General features: G+C 45.5%; 1 protein-coding gene across 1 annotated transcript in view; it reads right to left on the minus strand.

The window, feature by feature from the left end:
- Positions 1–1,118: 1,118 nt before the first annotated feature.
- slc25a42 (solute carrier family 25 member 42) overlaps positions 1,119–19,516 on the minus strand; it is a 36,231-nt gene continuing 17,833 nt past the window's right edge. The window contains exons 4-9 of the mRNA XM_033046798.1: positions 15,202–15,313; positions 14,555–14,580; positions 9,331–9,497; positions 6,745–6,861; positions 5,365–5,516; positions 1,119–3,677 (exon numbers count right to left, since the gene is read on the minus strand). Coding sequence (XP_032902689.1) covers positions 3,352–3,677; positions 5,365–5,516; positions 6,745–6,861; positions 9,331–9,497; positions 14,555–14,580; positions 15,202–15,313 — 900 coding nt within the window. The 3' untranslated portion in view covers positions 1,119–3,351. The remainder of the gene's footprint in view (positions 3,678–5,364; positions 5,517–6,744; positions 6,862–9,330; positions 9,498–14,554; positions 14,581–15,201; positions 15,314–19,516) is intronic.

Genomic DNA, 19,516 nt, shown 5'->3' on the forward strand with positions numbered 1-19,516 from the left:
CCACTGTAATTGGCCACCCCAGCTCCCTCCACAAACCGGAATATTATACTGTCATTAACAAAGACAGAAAGTGCCAGAGTAATCGGAGTCTGAAGAAGGGTCTCAACCCGAAACATCGCCTATCTGTGTTCTCCAGAGATGCTGCCTGACCCGCTGAGTTATTCCAGCAATTTGTGTCCTTTTGCTGGAGTAACTCAGTGGGTCAGGCAGCATCTCTGGTGAACACAGATAGGTAATGTTTCGGGTCGGGACCCTACCTTCATTCCTGCTTTTGGACATTTTAAACTCAACCCTGTTTTGGTTGCCGGTCACCATTTTTTCTCCACCATGGTTCGTTGTCGGAACGTGGCCCATCGCAGCACTTTGTGTTTGGTTATCCTTGTCCCAGCGTCTCCACTAGCCTGGGAGGAAGAGCCCAGATTTGCTGATCCCCTCACCCCACTGCCACCCCTTCCTTGCCAAGGGGTGACACCAGTGGTAACTCCAGCTTTGGGATGTGAGGACAGGCTCGGTATTCACTGGATAGATGGGCAGTTGATGGTGACAATAGGGCTGGTGCAGATGACCCCGGTGGGTATCAGTGTCAGAGGGCGCTTAGCATGTGCAGAAGAGATCCTCACCCATGGTCGGACCGCAGGGACCTTCAATCCAAGTTTGTTCCACCTTCTGTTTTACCTGTAAGGAGAGGTGGAATAAACTTGGATTGTTTACTCTAGAATGTCATAGGCTGAAAGGAGATATGATAGAAGAATATTTAATTATGAGAGGCATTGATAGGGTAGACAGTCAGAACCTTTCTCGCAGAGTGGAAATGTCAAAGCACAGAAGGCATAGCTTTAAAGTGTGAGGAGCAGAGTTATTTGGGGCAAGTTTTTTTTAACATGTAGAATAGTGAGTACCTGGAATGTGCTGCCAGGGGTGGTGGTGGGGGCAGATATGATAGTGGTGTTTAAGAGACTTTTTGACAGGCGCATGGAAATGCAGGGAATGGATCATGTGCAGGCAGAGGAGAGCAGTTTGGCTTGGCATCATGTTCGGCACAGACACTGTGGGCTGAAGGGCCTCTTCCTGTGCTGTACTGTTCTATGTTTCTTGGTATTTTTAAACAAAAGCAAGACTTTCTTTTATTTAAATAATTTTATTTTGCATTAACAAAAATCACTCAAACAGTTGCCTACAGTTTAACACTTTGAATTGAAGCCACTTCTGGGAAGGCAAATCCCCGACTTCTCACAGCCTGCAAACCTCCCGGAAGACATTGCACTCAAAACCAGCTGATGGGCGGTAACCACCATTATATCGTGGAACAGCAGCACCGCTCCACACAGCCAGCTCCCACAAAGAGCCACGAGATCAAGGGCGGGTTTGGTCACAGTGTGAGGGGCTGGATGATGGACATTGACCACAACATGCAGCACACAACCTCTTCCCCTCAGAGAGCAGCCATACCTGTTTAATGTTTCCCACAGTTGGGCACCCCTTCAGTACCACAGCACCAGCCTGGATAGCTCTGCTCTGGATCCTTGAGTTACTGAAGCACAACTGACACCACCTTCCACTGCCCGGTCTTACCTTTATCCCTCTGACAGCTCCCACTCCTGACCTATCATTTTTTGAGATATGGTCCATTCTACACAGAAAAGAGTTTACTCAAATTAGCTCCCCAACAAAGCATTAGCCGTAACCCAGTGTGACCTCAGTGACTGTGGTTGGTTCAAGCCAACAAGGGAGGGAGTGCTGCCCTGTCAGAGGTGCTGTCTTTTGGCGAAGACTTTAAACAGTATCCCCACATTCCCTCATAGAATCCAGGCCATTATCTATCCCTTCACATTGCTGCCTGTGGGATCTAGCTGTGTGCAAGCTTCATATATTACAGTGGCACAGAGGTACATGACCGGTTATAAAGGGCTTTGGGATGTCTCGAGCTGTGAGTGGCACATGCAAACATGGAACAGAAGGAGGAGTTACTGAGAACGGGAACTCAGGAGTCATTGACCTTCAGACGAGGCCCATCAGGCATTGAGCAGCAGCTAGCCCCCACACTCCACCAACAGCGGTACCTTCACATGACCTGCACTCCTCCACCCACACCTGGTGACACCGCCACTGCTCCGCACAGCAATAGTTACCAGGTCCTCTTGATATGCAGCTCCACTGCTGGCTGACGAGAGGCATTGGAGTCCACCCTGTTTACCGACACAGCCACCTGAAGGCACATTCCAGCCACAGTCATTGTAATCTGGCAGCAGCAGGCCTGATGACCAGCCCAACCCAGCCCAGCCCAGCACGCTCAGGGCAGCTGCTGAGTCACGAGGTGGCCGTTACCAAAGTGGAGATGCTAAAGTTTCCTTAAAATGTCAACAGCTCCTGCAACTTAGTGTTCTTCACAAGGTCAGGTCAAGAGCTTGACAAAAAACCCTTACCAAATACCGAATGTTATTAGTGCAATTTCTTACAAAATCCTTCAACCTTTGGCAACAATAAATGTTTTGTCACAAGTGGGAGAACGGAGTAAGAGGCTGCTTGTACCGATTGAAGTGAAAGTCAAAAACTGAAAGGTTCAGGTCAGCCACCACATCGACCACTTCAGAAGAGAGAACTTTGTCCAGTTCACAGTGCAGTTGGGGCAGTACGTAAGTAGTTTGAAAAGCTAAAATAAATTACTTTAAAACCAAAATAAAGATCAGCCGGAGACCTGCACCCTGGCATCAGTCCACTCCAACAGGTCCGGTAATGGGGACCTGCAAACCCTTCACTTTAATGCCTCACCCTAATCAATCCAGGCCCCTCTGAAGGCATCGAGTGCACCACTGGGTTACAGCAGTAGAGGTACCCATCCTCAAGCTGGAGTTCGAGGCCAGGGGCTGTGGCTGGTGCGAGTCGCAAACTCAGCCCGACAAACAGCGGCCATCCCTCTCACCTCCCCAGTCCTCACCCTCCTGCAAAACTAAGCCGCTGGTTGGCGACAAGCCTGTGTGCACAACTCAGCCACCCCTCCCTTCACAGCTGGGCTAGCAGGGGAGCCACTCCCTGTCACTCAGAGCTGCCGGGAAGCCGTGCACGGTGCGCTCAGCATTCCAGTGTTATTTTAACTCATTACAACTTTAAATTGAAAAACAGGCAACCGAGAGCCTCAACAAAGATCAATACTAAATCAGGTTATTGTGATTGTGCTCGGAGGAACGTGCTACAAGAGCTATCAGCACCATCGACCTCCGTAGCACAGCACACTGTAAATCCAGTTGATAAATACCGGTCCAGTCATTGTCAATTCCCACCCTGGACACTGTAATGTACATGTGAGGATGTTGACCCAGTTCTCGGGTTCCTGAGGCCTTGGACTTCCCGTTACTACCTCTGCAAGGTGTGCTGATCCTGATATTTGTGGAGCAGGATCTGCATGAGGTCGAAGGTGGTAAAGCTGGTGCCCACAGCAATGGGGCCCTTGATCCAGTTCATGCTGAGGCCTTTGTACAGGCCACCGATCAGACCACCCTCCTTCACAATGTGCTTCATGGTTTCCACAATGCCGCCATACATGTGGCTCTTCACACCCGCCGTCTGCATCCTCCGCCGCACTACGTCCAGTGGGTAGGAGGCAGACTGACCGATCAAGCCGGCACAGGCTCCAAACACCAGCCGCTCATGGGGGTACGGGTGCGGCCTCTCTGTGTATTCTGAAAGCAAGTGTGATAAAGAGTGGCACAGTGGGTTAATACTCCAAAACACCATAGAGTCATCAAGCATGGAAACAGGCCCTTCGGCCCAACTTACCCATGCTGACCAAGATGCCCCTCTACACTAGTCTCACCTGCGCGTGTTTGGCCCATATCCCTCTAAACCTTTCCTATCCATGTACCTGAGCAAATGTCTTTTTAATTATGTTATAGAACCTGCCTCAACTACCTCCTCTGGCAGCTCATTTCATGTACCAACCACCCTCTGTGTGGAAAATATATGACAGTGTGTTCCATTTACTCCCCACTCCCTGGGGCCGTGTGTTCCAGGTACTCTCTACTCTCTGGGGCCGTGTGTTCTAGGTACTCTCTACTCTCTGGGTGAAACGTATCTCTCCCCCCCCCACTCAGATCCCCTTCCTCCTTACCCTATACCCAGGTCCTTGAGATTTATCCACCTCTGATTTGGGGAAAAGTTTCTTGCAGTCTACCCTATCTGCACCCCTCATAATTTTTATATACAGACCTAGGGAGAACAGACCCAGCCTCTCCAGTCTCTCCTCATAACTGAAACACCACCCCATGTAATATCTCGGTGTAAATCAGCTGAGTTACTCCAGTGCTTTGTTCCTTTTTTTGTAAACCAGCTTCTGCAGTTCCTTGTTTCAATGACCTGGTGAATCTCCTCTGCAGCCTCTCCCGTGCTCACATCTGCCGTGCAGGGTGTTGATCCAGAACTGCATGCAATACATACTCCAGGTGAGGACTGAACAAGGTTTTATAAAGCTGGAGCATAACCTCCTTACTTTTGTATTCAGTGCTCCAAATTACGTAGGCCTGCATCCATATGCCTCACTATCCATGTGGGCTCTAGTGCGTTGTCACCTTCTTCAGGGTCTTTGCACTTGTACTCTGAGGTCCCCCTGCCCCTCACTGCTCCAACACCCTGCCATTCATGGTGTCTGTTCCAGCCTCATTAGCGCTCCATTGCTGCCATCATAATATATTTATAGAAGCATTTGCCATTATTTATTTCCCATCATATTTTATAATCTAACTTCCCAATCTATCTTGGCCAACTCATCCCGTCTGCTAACTGCTTTAAGAATGTGTTTTTAGTTTGTCACAGTAAATGGAATTCTATATTTCGATTAGGATTTCCCCTTACGATCCAATGCCATAAAATTACAAATGATTTCTCTCTCTCAGTACACACATCTAAAGTAGCCTGTACCCTGGTTAGATTCACAACTTAGTTTCAGTGAAATGCAGATGTTTGTTGTTAGAGAATGCATGGGATATGGATGTCACTGGCTCCCTGGTCCTTCACTAATCCCTGGAACATCTGGATAGCTACGATGTCTACGTCAGTCTCCTGTTTATTGACTCTTGGTCTTTTTCCCATTGAAACTCATCTTCACACCTCTTGACCCAGGAGTCCACATTCTCTTCTGCAACTGCATCCTCGACTTTCTGACCCGCAGACCATAATCAGTGAGGAAAGACAACAACATCTCGTCCACAATAATCTTCAACACCAGTGCCCGGCAAGGCTGCATATTCAGACCATTACCATAATCACTATGTACTCATGACTGTGCGACCAAATTCTACTCCAACTCCATCACCAGGGCTCTGAACTCCGAGCCATTCCCAAAGCCCACAGTCTCACAAGCTGCTGCCTTACCTGCGTGTAATTTCTTGCATGTCTCATAAGTGAAGAAGCTGAGACCAGAATAAGGAATGACTCCAAGGATGGTTGGTGTAAAGCCACTGTACAAGGTCTTCACTCCTTCTTCTCGCGATATCCGGACGAAAACATGCAAAATGTTACTATACCTGTGGGTACAAGTCACAGACACAACACAGTTCCAGCCGGAAGCAACGATCAGTTGACAACCAAGAACTGTTTCTTGGCGCACAAGAACGGACACCAAAGACAGTTCAGACGATATTGGCAAAACAAAATCAGATGTGGCGTGTGCAAATATGCTGCTCACACAATGTGTGAAAGAGCAAATGTAGATACAATAAAAAAATTCATGTAGACTGTGAGGAAGGTTGACAAAGTATAGTGCGAGATATAGATCTGTTACAGAAAATGGGCAGATTAAGCGATTAAGCCAAGCCAGTGTGGTGTGGCACTTTGGGAGGTCAAATCTAAGGGGAATGTATACAGTATTGAGTAATAAAGAAGGCATATGGTATACTGCCTTCATTGGTCGGGGCTTTGAGTGTAAGTGTCAGCAAGTCGTCATGCAGCTGCATTTAGGCTGCATTTGGTGTATTGTGTGCAGTTCTCATTGCCCCATTAAAGGAAGGATGTGGAGGCTTGGAGAGAGTGCAAAAGAAGTTTACCGATAGTGGATATAAGAGGCTTTAGACAGGCACACAGATATGGATGAAATGGAGGGAGATGGATCATGTTCAGGCAGAGAGATTAGTTTAACCTGGCATCATGTTCGGCATGGACACTATGGGTGAAAGGGCCTGTTTCGGTGCTCTGCTGTTGTATGCAAACACTAAACATGAAAGCACTTTGAGGGCTGTCGGAAAAGAGCAGGAGGATATTTAATGCAATTATTCCACAGGCCTCATGTAGTGCTGTACTTAACCCACTGGTTAACTGAGTAATTAAAACGATCATGTATGAACACACACCAAGTGCACCTTGCAGCCTGATTTTGGTGGAGCCATGGCAGGGAGCAGTAGAACGGGCATCCTGGCATTCCGAATGCTTGGCCACAAGGATGGGAATGTGAGGGGAAGGTGGAGAAGGTAGATCATGAACACCGAGACAGGGAGGGGGTTGAATGTGGAGAAGTTGTCTTTCTGCCGGCTGGTTAGCACGCAACAAAAGCTTTTCACCTCGGTACACTTGACAATAAACTGAACTGAACTGAGAAATCGGCAAAAGAGAATGTGGCTGTTTAATGCGGTTGTTTTGGGAAACAGGGGACACGGTGAATGATCGAGGCTTGGTGCGTGGTGGACGCGATCAGGTTCGCGATAGTGCGAGGGTTTGCTGGGCAGCTGCAGTTCGTAAAGTTAGTCAATGACTACTCACATCTCCTTGGGGGTGACAGCCATTCGTGCTCTCACCAGGTCCAGTGGGTAGGTTAGTGTGGTGGCAGTAATACCTGCCATCGCACCCGCCAACAGCCGTGGTAATGGAGGGAGTGGCCTGCCACAGATCAGAGAGATAAACGGAAACTCAACAATGTTCTGTCACAGCCGTCGAGGATCACTTAACTCTAAAATGGCATTGAGACAATTCTAAGCTGCACACTCTTTCCTTCTACATATCAGGTAGTGTCACAGATGACCTACAGGCACAATTAAACAGCTCTGGAAATCCTCTCCTAACTGAGGCAACATTTCAAAGTCATTCAGGAGCAGAGTTTGAAGGATAACTCAGGTTTTCTCTCAGGAGGTGCTACTCCACAGTTACAGGGGGAAGGTTTTGTACTACTGAGCATCCAATGGGTTTACATTTTCCATTCCCACAGAAGTCCCTTACTCACAGAGATTCATTGCAGATGGCAGGTTACTAGGTACAGATGCCAGGTCTGTCACTCCACCCGTCACTAGACTCCATGTGGAGTCCAACAGTAACACGTGGGCTTGCACCAAATCTGCCCCACAACCCTACATAGGCAGACAGGCAGATTTTTGGAAACTACACACATCAATAATGATTTCCAGCCCAAGGAAAGTGTTTGTGTTATTATTTTACTGCAGTATAAACATTCCTTACATCGTAAATGTTTAATGTGTTCCTCATTACAGCTTTTATAGTCTCGGATAAAAACAACACCAGCGGCTTTAACATCGGTCACAGCTCCACTATAGATGTCCTTGTGTTATGGAGTCAGTGAGACATACAGCACATAAACAGGCTCAATGGCCCACTAAGTGCCGTCTGACTGTCAACCACTCACAGTGGCGTAGTTGGTAGAGCTGTTGCCTCACTATCACCCTCACACTATCGCATCATTGACCTGGGTTTGATCCTGACCTCGGGTGCTGTTTGTGAAAAATGTGCACGTTCTCCCCATGACCATGTAGCTTTCTCTGGGTGCTCCGATTTCCTCCCACATCCCAAAGACATATGGGTTTGTTGGTTAATTGGACTCTGTAAATTGTCCCTAGTTTGTAGGAAGTGGGATAATATAGATCTGGTGTGAATGGGTGATCGATGGTCGGCGTGGACTTGGTGGGCCGAAGGGCCTGTTTCCATGTTGCATCTCTAAACTAACTAAACCACCCATCTCTCTCCCACACAAACCCCGTATCTTCTCCCTCCAATGAACCAGACTGGGTCCCCGGCAGGGTACGTGTGCGACACTGCTGCCCCTGTGACTATTTGCAGTCAAGACGGGTTTATGATCATCGTGCGCTTCTGGGAAGTAGAGAATCTTTTCTATATATCTGTTCAAAATACAAACTAATGCCTTCCAGTTCATTTTTTCCGAACTGTATGCAAAAACAAAATGGAAATCTCCCATGCTCTCTAACAACAGGAGACAATGCAACAGCAAATCCACTGCTGGGCCAGTTGGCAGCAGCCTGCACTGGGTCTGTCGGATGTGGCTTCAAAGACAAGCTCACTTCCAAACACAAACTCAAAGGCTAGAAGTCCATATCAGCAAGGGAATGTTGCACAGGTCCTTTCTGTTGGATAGGGACTGTGCTGCTGTCTGTGTCCAAGAGAAGAATCAGATTGCTCCCCACTGTCACCACGTGGCCAAGATCAGTACTGCAATGCGATAACTGACATTCTTCTTATCGTGTCCACACACAAGCCAGAGCTGAACACACTTCTCAGCATCTGCATGCAATGGTGTCTGTCTTGTCGCTTCTTGTGCGTGCATGGTGGTGGAAAGATTGGTGGAAACAGGGCCACGACGTGAACGCTCTTTCCTTGACCCCGATAACTGGCTGATGCAGAGGTTTTAAAGTTGAGAACAAATCAGCTCCAAAAACTAATGAAGGAAGAATTATGGATGGGGAGTGTAAAAACAAGGAACTGCAGATGCTGGCTTACAAAACCCCCCCGCAAAGTGCTGGAGTAACTCAGCGGGTCCGGCAGCATCTCTAGAAAACATGGAAGGGTGACGTTTTCGGTTGGGACCCTTCTTCAGACCCTATCCCTAACCCTTCATCTGAAAAAATGTCCCAACTCTAAACATTACCACATTAATCCTCCCACATTCCAAAGACATGCAGGTTGGTAGGTTAATTATCTTTGGTAAAAATTGTAAACTGGTCCTAGTGTGTAGGATAGTGCTGGTGTATAGGGTGTCCCTGGTCGGCACAGACCCGGTGAGCCGAAGGGCCTGTTTCCTTGCTGTAGCTCTAGAAGTCTAAAAGAGTCTAAAGACACAAAGTGCTGGAGTAACTCAGCTGTTCAGGCAGCATCTCTGGAGAGCGTGGATAGGTGACGTTTTGGGTTGAGACCCTTCTTCAGACCTAGAACATTCTAAATATCTTCCACCATTAACCCCAGACAGGATGACAGAATTCAGACAGTATATGGGAAAGGGCAGGCAGTGGGACTGAATGGCAGCTCCAACCACAGGGGGAGTGGGCAGAGGGGTACAAACGATTGCCTGATGAAGATCTCCCAGTGACAGCCCAGCCCTTTACTGACCTTCCATGGGTTCCGTAGTGGGCTCCCAGAGCGTGTTTGTATTGTTCGTGAGAGCAGAACTGAATTGCAGCGTAAGGGATGACGCGGACCATGGTGGCAGAGTTTCCTCGCCACAGGCTGAAGAAGCCGTCTTTCCTGTACGTCTGGTAAATTAGCTTCACAACCTCCTGTGGCAAACAGCAAGAACAACGGTTACTCTCTGATATGCAGGTTATGGGTGTGGGGGGAGGGGAGTGGCACTAGTTTGGGGTTTTGGGGTTCAGTCAATGGTAGTTATCTTGTCGGGAGGGGAATGGTGGGACGGCGGGAATAGGTAGTTCATCAGTGAGAGGGGGGAGATGGAGACGCTGTCAGGGAGGCGGACAGCCGGGGAAGGTTGCAGGTGGTATGTACAGGTGAGTCTGGAAGAAGCCATTTTAAATTATTTTTACCAGCCATGAAAAATTACAGACCCTGGAAATACCAGAGGATGGGTGCAATAAGGGTGGGTCCATGAGAGGTGGGTGAGGGGAACTAGGAGAGAGCAGGAGGAGAGCACCAAGTTGGGTAGCCTTGCCCTACCTTTACTTACTCAACCTGTTACCCTCCCAAGTAGATCACTACTGCAGCTACCACTTCAGATCACCTTTAGCAACATAGTTCACAAAGACAGATTAAGAGGATGTGGGGATTTAAATGCTGCCGAGCCGATGTCACTGTGGCTGGTATTCTAGCAGCAGTCCCAGAGTCTGTGACTTTCACTGAAAGGTTAGTTCAGATTACACTTTTGTTTATTTCTAGTCAGAGTTGTACGGTACGTAAACAGGCCCTTTGGCCCAACTTTTCCATGCCTACCAAGACGCTAGACACTATTTGCCCTATTTACCTCATCCTGCTAATTACCCAGTTGTTTGTCAATGCCATTACCAGTAACACCATATGATCCTGTCCTGACAGAACCTCTTGTGTGGTCTTTGTCAAACATCTTTGGAAAATCCAAATCTATTACATCTACCTGTTCTCCTCTGTTCATTCTTTCTGATACTTCTTCAAACAAATCCTCATAAATGGCATCCAGGTCAACATAGGCAAGTTGGGCCAAAGGGCCTGTTTCTATGCTGTATGATCCTATGATTTTAATTGTTCAGCAACAGATATGTTGAATGATAAAAGTTGGTTGGAGACCCGAATCACCAACTCCTGTTCCTATTTTGTTTTATTTTTCTACAAGCTGTCACAAACGCTTGGTGCCAAGGTACACCTTGAAAGTACAGCCAAGTTCGGAGTGCAGCCTCATCAGGAAACAGCACAGTCACATCACCAGTACAGTACCGTGCAAGTACCAAGCCTGTGCTGTGTTCTCAGAGCTCGAATCCTGCACTAAATGCTGTACCCTTTAACATTTATCTGTACATTGGGAGCGGCTTGTTGACTGTAGTCTTTTTGACTGGATGTAGTCTTTTTGACTGGATGGTGCACAACAAAAGCTTTTCACTGTACCTCGGTACATGTCACACTGTGTTTTTGATTTTCTGTTTTTGGATTGAATTCTGTTTTTAATTTGTGTCATTGTGATGTCTTTAATTACTTGTTTTACTCCGATTATATGTTTTTATTCGATTACTATGTAAGGTGTCCTTGAGATTTTGTATGAAAGGCGCCCATTAAATATAAAATTTATTATTATTATTATTATTATGTGACAATAATAAACTAAACTAAACTAAATCTTTCAATGAGATGCTAAACCAAAGCCCTATCTTCTCTCTCGGATGAACATAGAAGATTGTGGATGATCAGCCATGATCACATTGAATGGCGGTGCTGGATAGAAGGGCCATATGGCCTACGCCTGCACCTGTTGTCTATGGTCTAATAACGCAGTGGACATTCACGCTTGTTTTGACAAGTGGCATATAACGTACAGCAACAGTTCCAATAGCCATCTCCAACACGGATGACCAAAATGATGCATTATTACCATTGCCAATCCCCTCTCCCTCTGCCACATAATCAAATGTCACCACTAAACTGAAACCTAACTGGATCAGCTACCCAGATGTTATTTCTACAAGGCAGTTACAGGCTAAGCATTCTCGGGCACCAGCTAAAGGTTCACCCAAAGTATACTATCTTAAGCTTAGTTTAGTTTAAATTTACAGGTGCAAACAGGCTCCTCCGGCCCACCGAGTCCAGGTAAAACAGTGATCACCTGTACACTAGTTCTATCCTACACTGTAGAGACAATTTACAGAAGCTAATTAACCTACAAACCTGCATGTCCTTGCAATGTGAGAGGAAACCAGAGTGCCCAGAGAAAACTCATGTAGTCACAAAGAGAATGTGCAAACTCCACACAGACAGCACTCGTAGTCAGGATCAAACCCGGGTCTCTGGCACTGTAAGGCAGAAACTCTACCACTGTGCCACTAGAAATAAGTACCTAAGTTTGTGTCTAACTTCAGCAACTCCTCAGCCAGCGGCACTGTGGACTGCAGCAGTTTACCACCATTCTGAGGTAATGGGGGATGAATAATAAATTTGGGCCACCTCACTGAAGTGTCCTTGGTAAATATTCATCCCTCAGTACTAGCAACATAACCCTCTTCATCGTATCATTGCTGCTCCTGAGCTCCCTCTGCTGGAAACATACTGTACAATTTACTACAAGAGCAAGCAGATTTCTCACGCAGTTTACAGCAATAAAACTATTGAAAATGACTCAACACCATAATGGTTAAACCTCTGCCCACGACACTGATCTTTATTCTAATCTACCACCTCTGCTCTCGACCCTTCCACTGTCACCAGCCATTGTCCCAGCACAAACTATGAACATTATAAAGTCCAACTTTGAACACTATGAACTGCAAGTAAACTCCGAACTACAGACTGCCTGGGTTGCACTGGGGACTTTTTGCTTTGTTTTGTTTTTGCACTATATTGGGGGTTTTTAATTGAACTTCTTTTTGTTTTCTATTGAGAACTGTATTTACAAATTTATTGTGTAAGACTTTCATTGTTTTTTATCGATACGTATGATAATTAAAAAGCTCTCTCTCTCTCTCATACACACCACTGGGTAACATTGAGTGAGATGATTCAAGACTTCATGGCCTAATTCCTGCCTCTAACATCATCCAGCTTCACCTTGCCTCAACCTGTATGCTATGGAAATCCTCATTCATTTGTTACCTCTAGATTTGATTAACCAAACTCACACGACCAGCCAGTCTTGTTCTTCTCTATGGAAGCTTAGTGATACAAAACTACGTTGAACATGTCGCAAGTTGCAACATTCCTTTCAATCGTCACCACTGAGAATGTAAAATTCTCGCACATTTACAAACAGTTCCAGGATATCATTCCATCCCTTCTCCCCCATCAACATCCTCAATACCTGTATTCCACTAGTTCTAGTTTTGAGTGCCCACAAGTGTGATTTCTCTGCCAAAAAAGGTCATGCCTTCAGTTATCTGGGCATAAAACATTGGTACCCCCTCCCGCTCTCCTTATTTAAGAAACCCTTTAAAACCTAATGTTTTGGTTTTAGTTCACCTACCCTAAAATTTCCTGGTGTAGACTATCAATCAAAGGCAGAAGTTGATATCACTCTTTATTCTGAATTTAGTTCCAGCAGCACTCAAATCAGCCTTGCACATCATATCTATTTGGTCTCTAAAGACATACTTTACCACCTCACTTTCTGCCAATTTTTGTCAATCTGTGCCCTCTTTCACCACCAACTGCATCTTCTTATTTACTCTCACTGAAATAGTTCATGATTTGGAATATACTACATTTTCCTTATTCTTCTGGGCTCTAAAGTTGAACAATGATACCCTCACTAGCCTTTGCACAGCAACAAACTTCATTGCTCAGTTATTTTCAAGTCTGCAGACTCTCCTGATCCCTATATTTAAGAGGGAGTTAGATGTGGCCCTTGTGGCTAAGGGGATCAGAGGGTATGGAGAGAAGGCAGGTACGGGATACTGAGTTGGATGATCAGCCATGATCATATTGAATGGTGGTGCAGGCTCGAAGGGCCGAATGGCCTACTCCTGCACCTAATTTCTATGTTTCTATGTTTCTACCAACCTTCCTAAAGTGATTCCCACCACAGGGCAATTGTCCAACCTAGGGATAACCAGTGCACTATAAAAGTTTGAAGTAAAAACAAAAAAGTGGAAATACCCAGCATGTCAGACCACATCTGTGAGTGAAGGGGAGTTAATGTTTCAGGTTTCTCTTCCCACAGACATTGCCTGGTCTGCTGAGTATTTACAGCATTTTCTGTTTTTATTTCAGATTTCTAGCGTCTGCAATTTTAAAATTTTCATTTATAAAAGTTTATAATTCTATTCATGTTTCTAAAAGAATTAGATTAAACCTGCAGGTACACAAAAAAGCTGGAGAGACTCAGCGGGTGCAGCAGCATCTATGGAGCGAAGGAAATAGGCAACGTTTCTATAGGCAAACGTTATCTATTTCCTTCGCTCCATAGATGCTGCTGCACCCGCTGAGTTTCTCCAGCTTTTTTGTGTACCTTCGATTTTCCAGCATCTGCAGTTCCTTCTTGAACAGATTAAACCTGCATACTGCCAGGTATCCATTTTGGGAAGGATACAGTTTGTAAACAAATCTCCAGTCAAAGAATCAGACATCACAGAAACAAAGTTCCAACCCACCCCATCCATCCAGGTCAGATCTGCCCTGAATAAGTCCCGTTCCCACAACTTGTTTTTCTGTTCCCAGCCATTTCAAGTGTTTAACTAGCTACTACTAAAATGTTGTGGGAGTTCCTGCCTTCTGTAACTGCTTGAGTAGCAACCACCCCAGGATTCAACTACCCTTTGGGTAAAAAAATATTCTCCTCTAAAATTCCTACCTCTCACCTGAAATCTGTGCCCTCTGTTCATAGATGCCTCTGCCAAGGAGATACGATTCTCACCATCTGCCCTATCTGTGCCCTCACAATTTTGTATGCCTCAATGGTATGCATCATATTAGACTGCTGAGGAAGAGATGTGTCACTGTAGGGCCACAAGGCCAAGTGGCTGCACCTTGGTGACATCAACAGTTGCTCCAGGACTGATTCTCTGTCAATGGAGGGCTTACAGGAAGCCACAGGAAACAACTGTCTCTCTTATGTTTTAAAGCAAGATGATTTTACATGTAACAAACTGAAGAAAGCAATGGTCGAAGTAAAGAAAACAGAGAGAGAAGGAATAGAAGATACTCTCACCTTAGCCGAGAACTTGTCTGAAGATACTGTGACGAAGGAAAAGAAAACAGTTAGTCATAATAAAATGGCAACAATCCTAAATGCTCACGCAGATACACAAACAAACTAGAGACAGATAGCATGAACCAAACCTCCATTCACTTTAACTCCAATCACCCTCATGCTAGGTGCCGATCAAGGGCCACGTTTCCCCTTTATTCCCATTCAGTTGTCTGCTGATTAAGCAGTGAGTTAAAGATGGGTTTTATCGACCCACCTAATGGACTGGTCTCTGAATCATTACAAGGGTGGGAAAGGGGGCTCACCTGGGAAGGATAGTTGAAGAGGAAGGAAGGTCATAGACATGCAGACAGGACTTGACCGGGATAATAATTTGTCCAGTATAGATGCCCCTAGTGCAGCCTTTGCCCCAGATTACCCACACCTCCCTGCAACCACCTTTGGGTTTGGATCTCGCGACCACAAAGGGCAGTGATAATTTGCACGACCACAAAGCTCAGACGCTCCCAACCTTAACACAAGCTTGTGCCTCACTTGCCACATCTGCAAGCTTGCTATCTGGCTGTCACATCAGCCCACCCTGCAGCATTTTCTTCGCTAGAAGCACACAGAGAGGCAATCATTTCTGACGTAGCAGACTACCCTACCTTGAAATATTATTTTGGTTCTGTCCAGTGGTGCCACTGTTGTCTTTGCCACAGCGCCAGCAATCGCCCCAGAGATGAGAGAATTAATGATGTGCTGCTTCCCTCTCACTTCCTGCCAAAGTCAGAGCAAAAGGTACATCAGGGCAGCAACATCCAGCCTCTTATTGACTTTGTTCAAAAATGTTGTATCAACAAGGCAAAAATTGAAGCAATTTTACTTTAAGCACTAATCATACAGCACAAGTCAGAGGGTGGTGGGTATATGGAACGAGCTGCCAGAGCAAGTAGTTGAGGCAGATACTGTAACAACATTTAAACAACACTTAACAGGTACATAGATTGGAAAGGCTCAGAGGGATATGGGCCAAATGGGAGTCATTTAAATGGGGCATCTTGGTCCCCATGGAAGAATTGGGCCAAAGGGCCCGTTTCTGTGTTGTATGACTGTATGACTCTCTGGCTCTAAGTCATCCGCACAGGTGAAATGCAGTGAAGCTATCTGAGTCCCAAATACTCAGGTTCTGATCAGCCTGCAACTCCTGACCTGAAGGCTCCCAATGTGGAGGTGGGTGGGTTAGTCAGGATATCTCAATAATCTGCTCGGCCGAGCCTCACTGGCCATTCACAGATCTAGGCAAGAGGCTATCAGGAGGTCTGCCCATGCTGACTGCCTGATATTCACCTGTTCTCCTCTTGCCAGCTGTCCTGAATAGGGAACAAGCAGTGTCTGCTGTCTGTGGAAGTCTTCTGGGAATCAGGGGGACTGGAGTCTATCGCATGAAAAGTACATAGTTATTTTGAAATCATAAAACAGTTTTAACATAGAACAGTACAACACAGGAACAGGTGCCTTGGCCAATAAAATCTGTGCCAACCACGATGCCAAATTAAACTAATCCCATCTGCACGTGATCCATATCCCTCCATTCTCTGCATATTTATGTGTTTTGGAAGTTCCACTCTGTTTGTACGAACTGCAGTGTTGGATGGGATGTTGGAGTCATCATCCCATCCAACACAGGACTGATATAATAGTTAAACTTCAAAAACACAAACCCAGAAGATCAAGTTACTAAAAGGTATCAAGTTGAATAAGTCCCACCCAAAAGTAAACTTTTAGAGTTTACAATACCAAGAGGATTAGAATATAAAAGTTGTAGTTTGTGAAATAGTAGCTAGTGTGTATAAAGTTCAGAGCCTCACAGAAAGGACATTAATCCAACGCATGATTTTGTTGCAAATCCACACCACTAGCATATTAAAATGCCAATATTATGTTAGTTTTGAGGGAAAACTTGATCTACAAATAGCATGTGATAAATAAGCAGGCATATTCTATTTTTCAGCGGCATTGCCCAAGGATAAATTAGCCATAACTCTGAAAGTAATGTGTTCTTCAGAATTTTTTAAAAGTTCCCTGGAGCTATGTTTGACTTTGGATTATGATCTAATTTAGAAAACATCAAACCCAAGAACGCTGTGGTACCTTGCTCCTGCAATTAAATGTTAGCCCAGAACATTCACATGTGCAAAATATAAAGTGCTGGAGGAACTCAGCGGGTCAGGCTGCATCTGTGAAGGGAAGAGACAAGCGATGTTTTGGGTCAGGACCCTCCTTCAGACTGATCCCTGTCTAAACTTAGGCTTGAATCTGTGATCCTCTGAAGCAGAGCTAACACTGAGCAATACCCTACCATAAGAAGCTTCTTGTGGTTAAAAGACCTCGATTGAGGGGGAAATGGCTGCATGTGCATTGAGAATAGAGGCACTAATCATTTACCTTTAGAGAGATTTGAGAGGCTGAAATGTAGCGTGAGGAATTGAGGCAGAAGTCATGTTTTGCATGAGATCAGGGTTCAAGGAAAAGGAGATAAGGGTATGACAGAACATGACAGGCATATGTGATTAGAATGATCTAACAAGGGCAAGAAAAGGACATACAAGCTGACTGTTTGATCGTGTATAGCAATTTGTGTGTCATTCCAAGAACAAGAAATCAAATGTGTGAGTGGACATTGGATGGCCAGTCAGCGTGGACATGGTGGGCCGAAGAGTCTGATTCCATGCGGTGTCTTTCAATCAAAAAAAGTGGGTATAAACCATAAGCAAGGAGAAAACAAAAGCTGGTGCACTAGACAGAGATATCAAGACTCAGGGCTGAAGATAGAATCAGACATAGCAGGATGTCTGAGTATGTCCGAGCAGGTAACTCTAGAATTTCTACTCTAGCATTCACATCTCAGGCCATTGCAATATACTTTCACAGACAAAGTACATTTGAAATCTGGTTACTGATGTAATGCAGGAAAAGGTGGCAGCCATCCTGTGCAAAGCAAGCACCCACAATCTAGTAACTGCACAATTCAATAAAAACTGGGACAGGGCTCAAGTAATGGTTACAAGCATAAATAGGGAGAAAGAATTACAACTTGTTTCAGCTGCCTCCCTTGGCACAGAAGCTGCATTTGTTGGGAAACGTGCACAACTTGGTGAGAGGGAGATCGGCAGAGGAATTCTTCAATCCACAGTCGGCTATTTTTATGTCTGTGTTAAATCTATAAGTGGTGTTACGTTTCTCAAATGTTAACACGAAGAAGCAAATGTACATTCTGCTTAAGATTGCCTGGAAATAACACACACCAAGCAAAGCTTAGAGTCATAAAGTCATACAGTGTGGAGACAGGCCCTTCGGCCCAACTCGCCCACACCGGCCAAAAATATCCCAGCTACCCTAGTCCCACTTGCCTGCACTTAGTTCATAACCTTCCAAACCTGTCCTGTCCATGTACCATTCCACGTGTCCTATCCATGTACCATTAAACGATGGGATAGTCCCAGCCTCAACTACCTCCGCTGGCAGCTTGTTCCAAACACCCTCTGTGTGAAAAAGTTACTCCTCGGATTCCTATTAAATCTTTTCTCCTTCACCTTGAACCTATGTCCTCTAGTCCTCGATTCCCCTAGTCTGGGTAAAAGACACTGTGCATCATGATTTTGTATATCTCTATAAGATCTCTCCTCATCCTCCTACGCTCCATGGAATAGAGATCCAGCCTACTCAACCTCTCCCTATAGCTCACACCCTCTAGTCCTGGCAACATCCTCGTAAATCTTTTCTGAACCCTTTCAAGCTTGACAACATCTTTCCTATAAGATCGGTAGAGGAATTCTTCAAATCAGCTTGTAACCTGATTTGAAGTAAAAAGTGCACTGAGTTACCAGTTTATTTAGCAGAGTACCCCCCAATCCCTGGCCTCCTATTCACACCATTTACAAAAAGAGGTGCAGAAGGAATCTACACTGCACTTCATTCTACACTTATTATATCCATAGATTACAATGGTTTCTCCACCCTGTCAATAATCAATAATTTTATTATAATAGTCTACAACTGGAAGTTCATCCACGCAAACATATTTAGATGTTTTGCTGAACTATTTCAGTTGTCCTACATGTTGGGAGGAGATTTGAAGACATTAAGAAAGCCGACCTATCTATAATCTTCCTTTTAAAGAAATTTGAACACAATTTATGGATTGTAATTCACTGCTATTGCATGGTTATACTGAAGGTATGCCCTTCACTGAAACCATTCGCAAAGTAGCACTAGAAGAGCATGTGGATACAAGGAACTGCAGATGCTGGTTTACAAAAAAAGACTCAAAATGCTGGAGTAACACAGCAGGTCAGGCAACATCACTGGAGAACATAGATAAGTGACGTTTCAGGTCGGGACTGTACTGTACCTCATCTACTGCATTTGGTGCTCCTGATGTGGCCTCCTGTACATTGGCGAGATGAAGCGTAAACTTGGCAGACACTTGCACTCAGTCCGCCAAAGGCCTAAGGGATCTCCCGATTGCTAACCATTTTAACTCATCTTCCCATTTCCACACTGACCTTTCTGTCCTGGGCTTCCTCCCTGGAGGAACAACACCTCATGTCCACTGGGTTTATAACAAGTACAAACATTGAATTCTCCAATTGTAGGTAACTACATAACCCTCTCCCTTCTTCCCCCTAACACCCCCTCTCCTTTCCCGACCTCTCCTCGTACCTCATCAGGACTCGCATCTATTTCCCCCCTCTCCCTCCATTCCTTTATCTAGTTTCACAATACACAACTCTTCACACCTATCTTTTCATCTTTAGCCTTTGTCCGCCATTTGCCTGACAAACCCTCCCCTCACCTGAATCTACCTATTACCTGCCAGGCTTTATTTGCCCTGCCCCTCTTCTCTTCCACCTTTACTCCCCCCCCCCCCCCCCTACATCAGTCTGAAGAAGGATCTTGACCTATCCACGTTCTCCAGAG

Source organism: Amblyraja radiata, chromosome 29 (genome assembly GCF_010909765.2).
Source record: "Amblyraja radiata isolate CabotCenter1 chromosome 29, sAmbRad1.1.pri, whole genome shotgun sequence".
NCBI classification, from domain to species: domain Eukaryota; kingdom Metazoa; phylum Chordata; class Chondrichthyes; order Rajiformes; family Rajidae; genus Amblyraja; species Amblyraja radiata.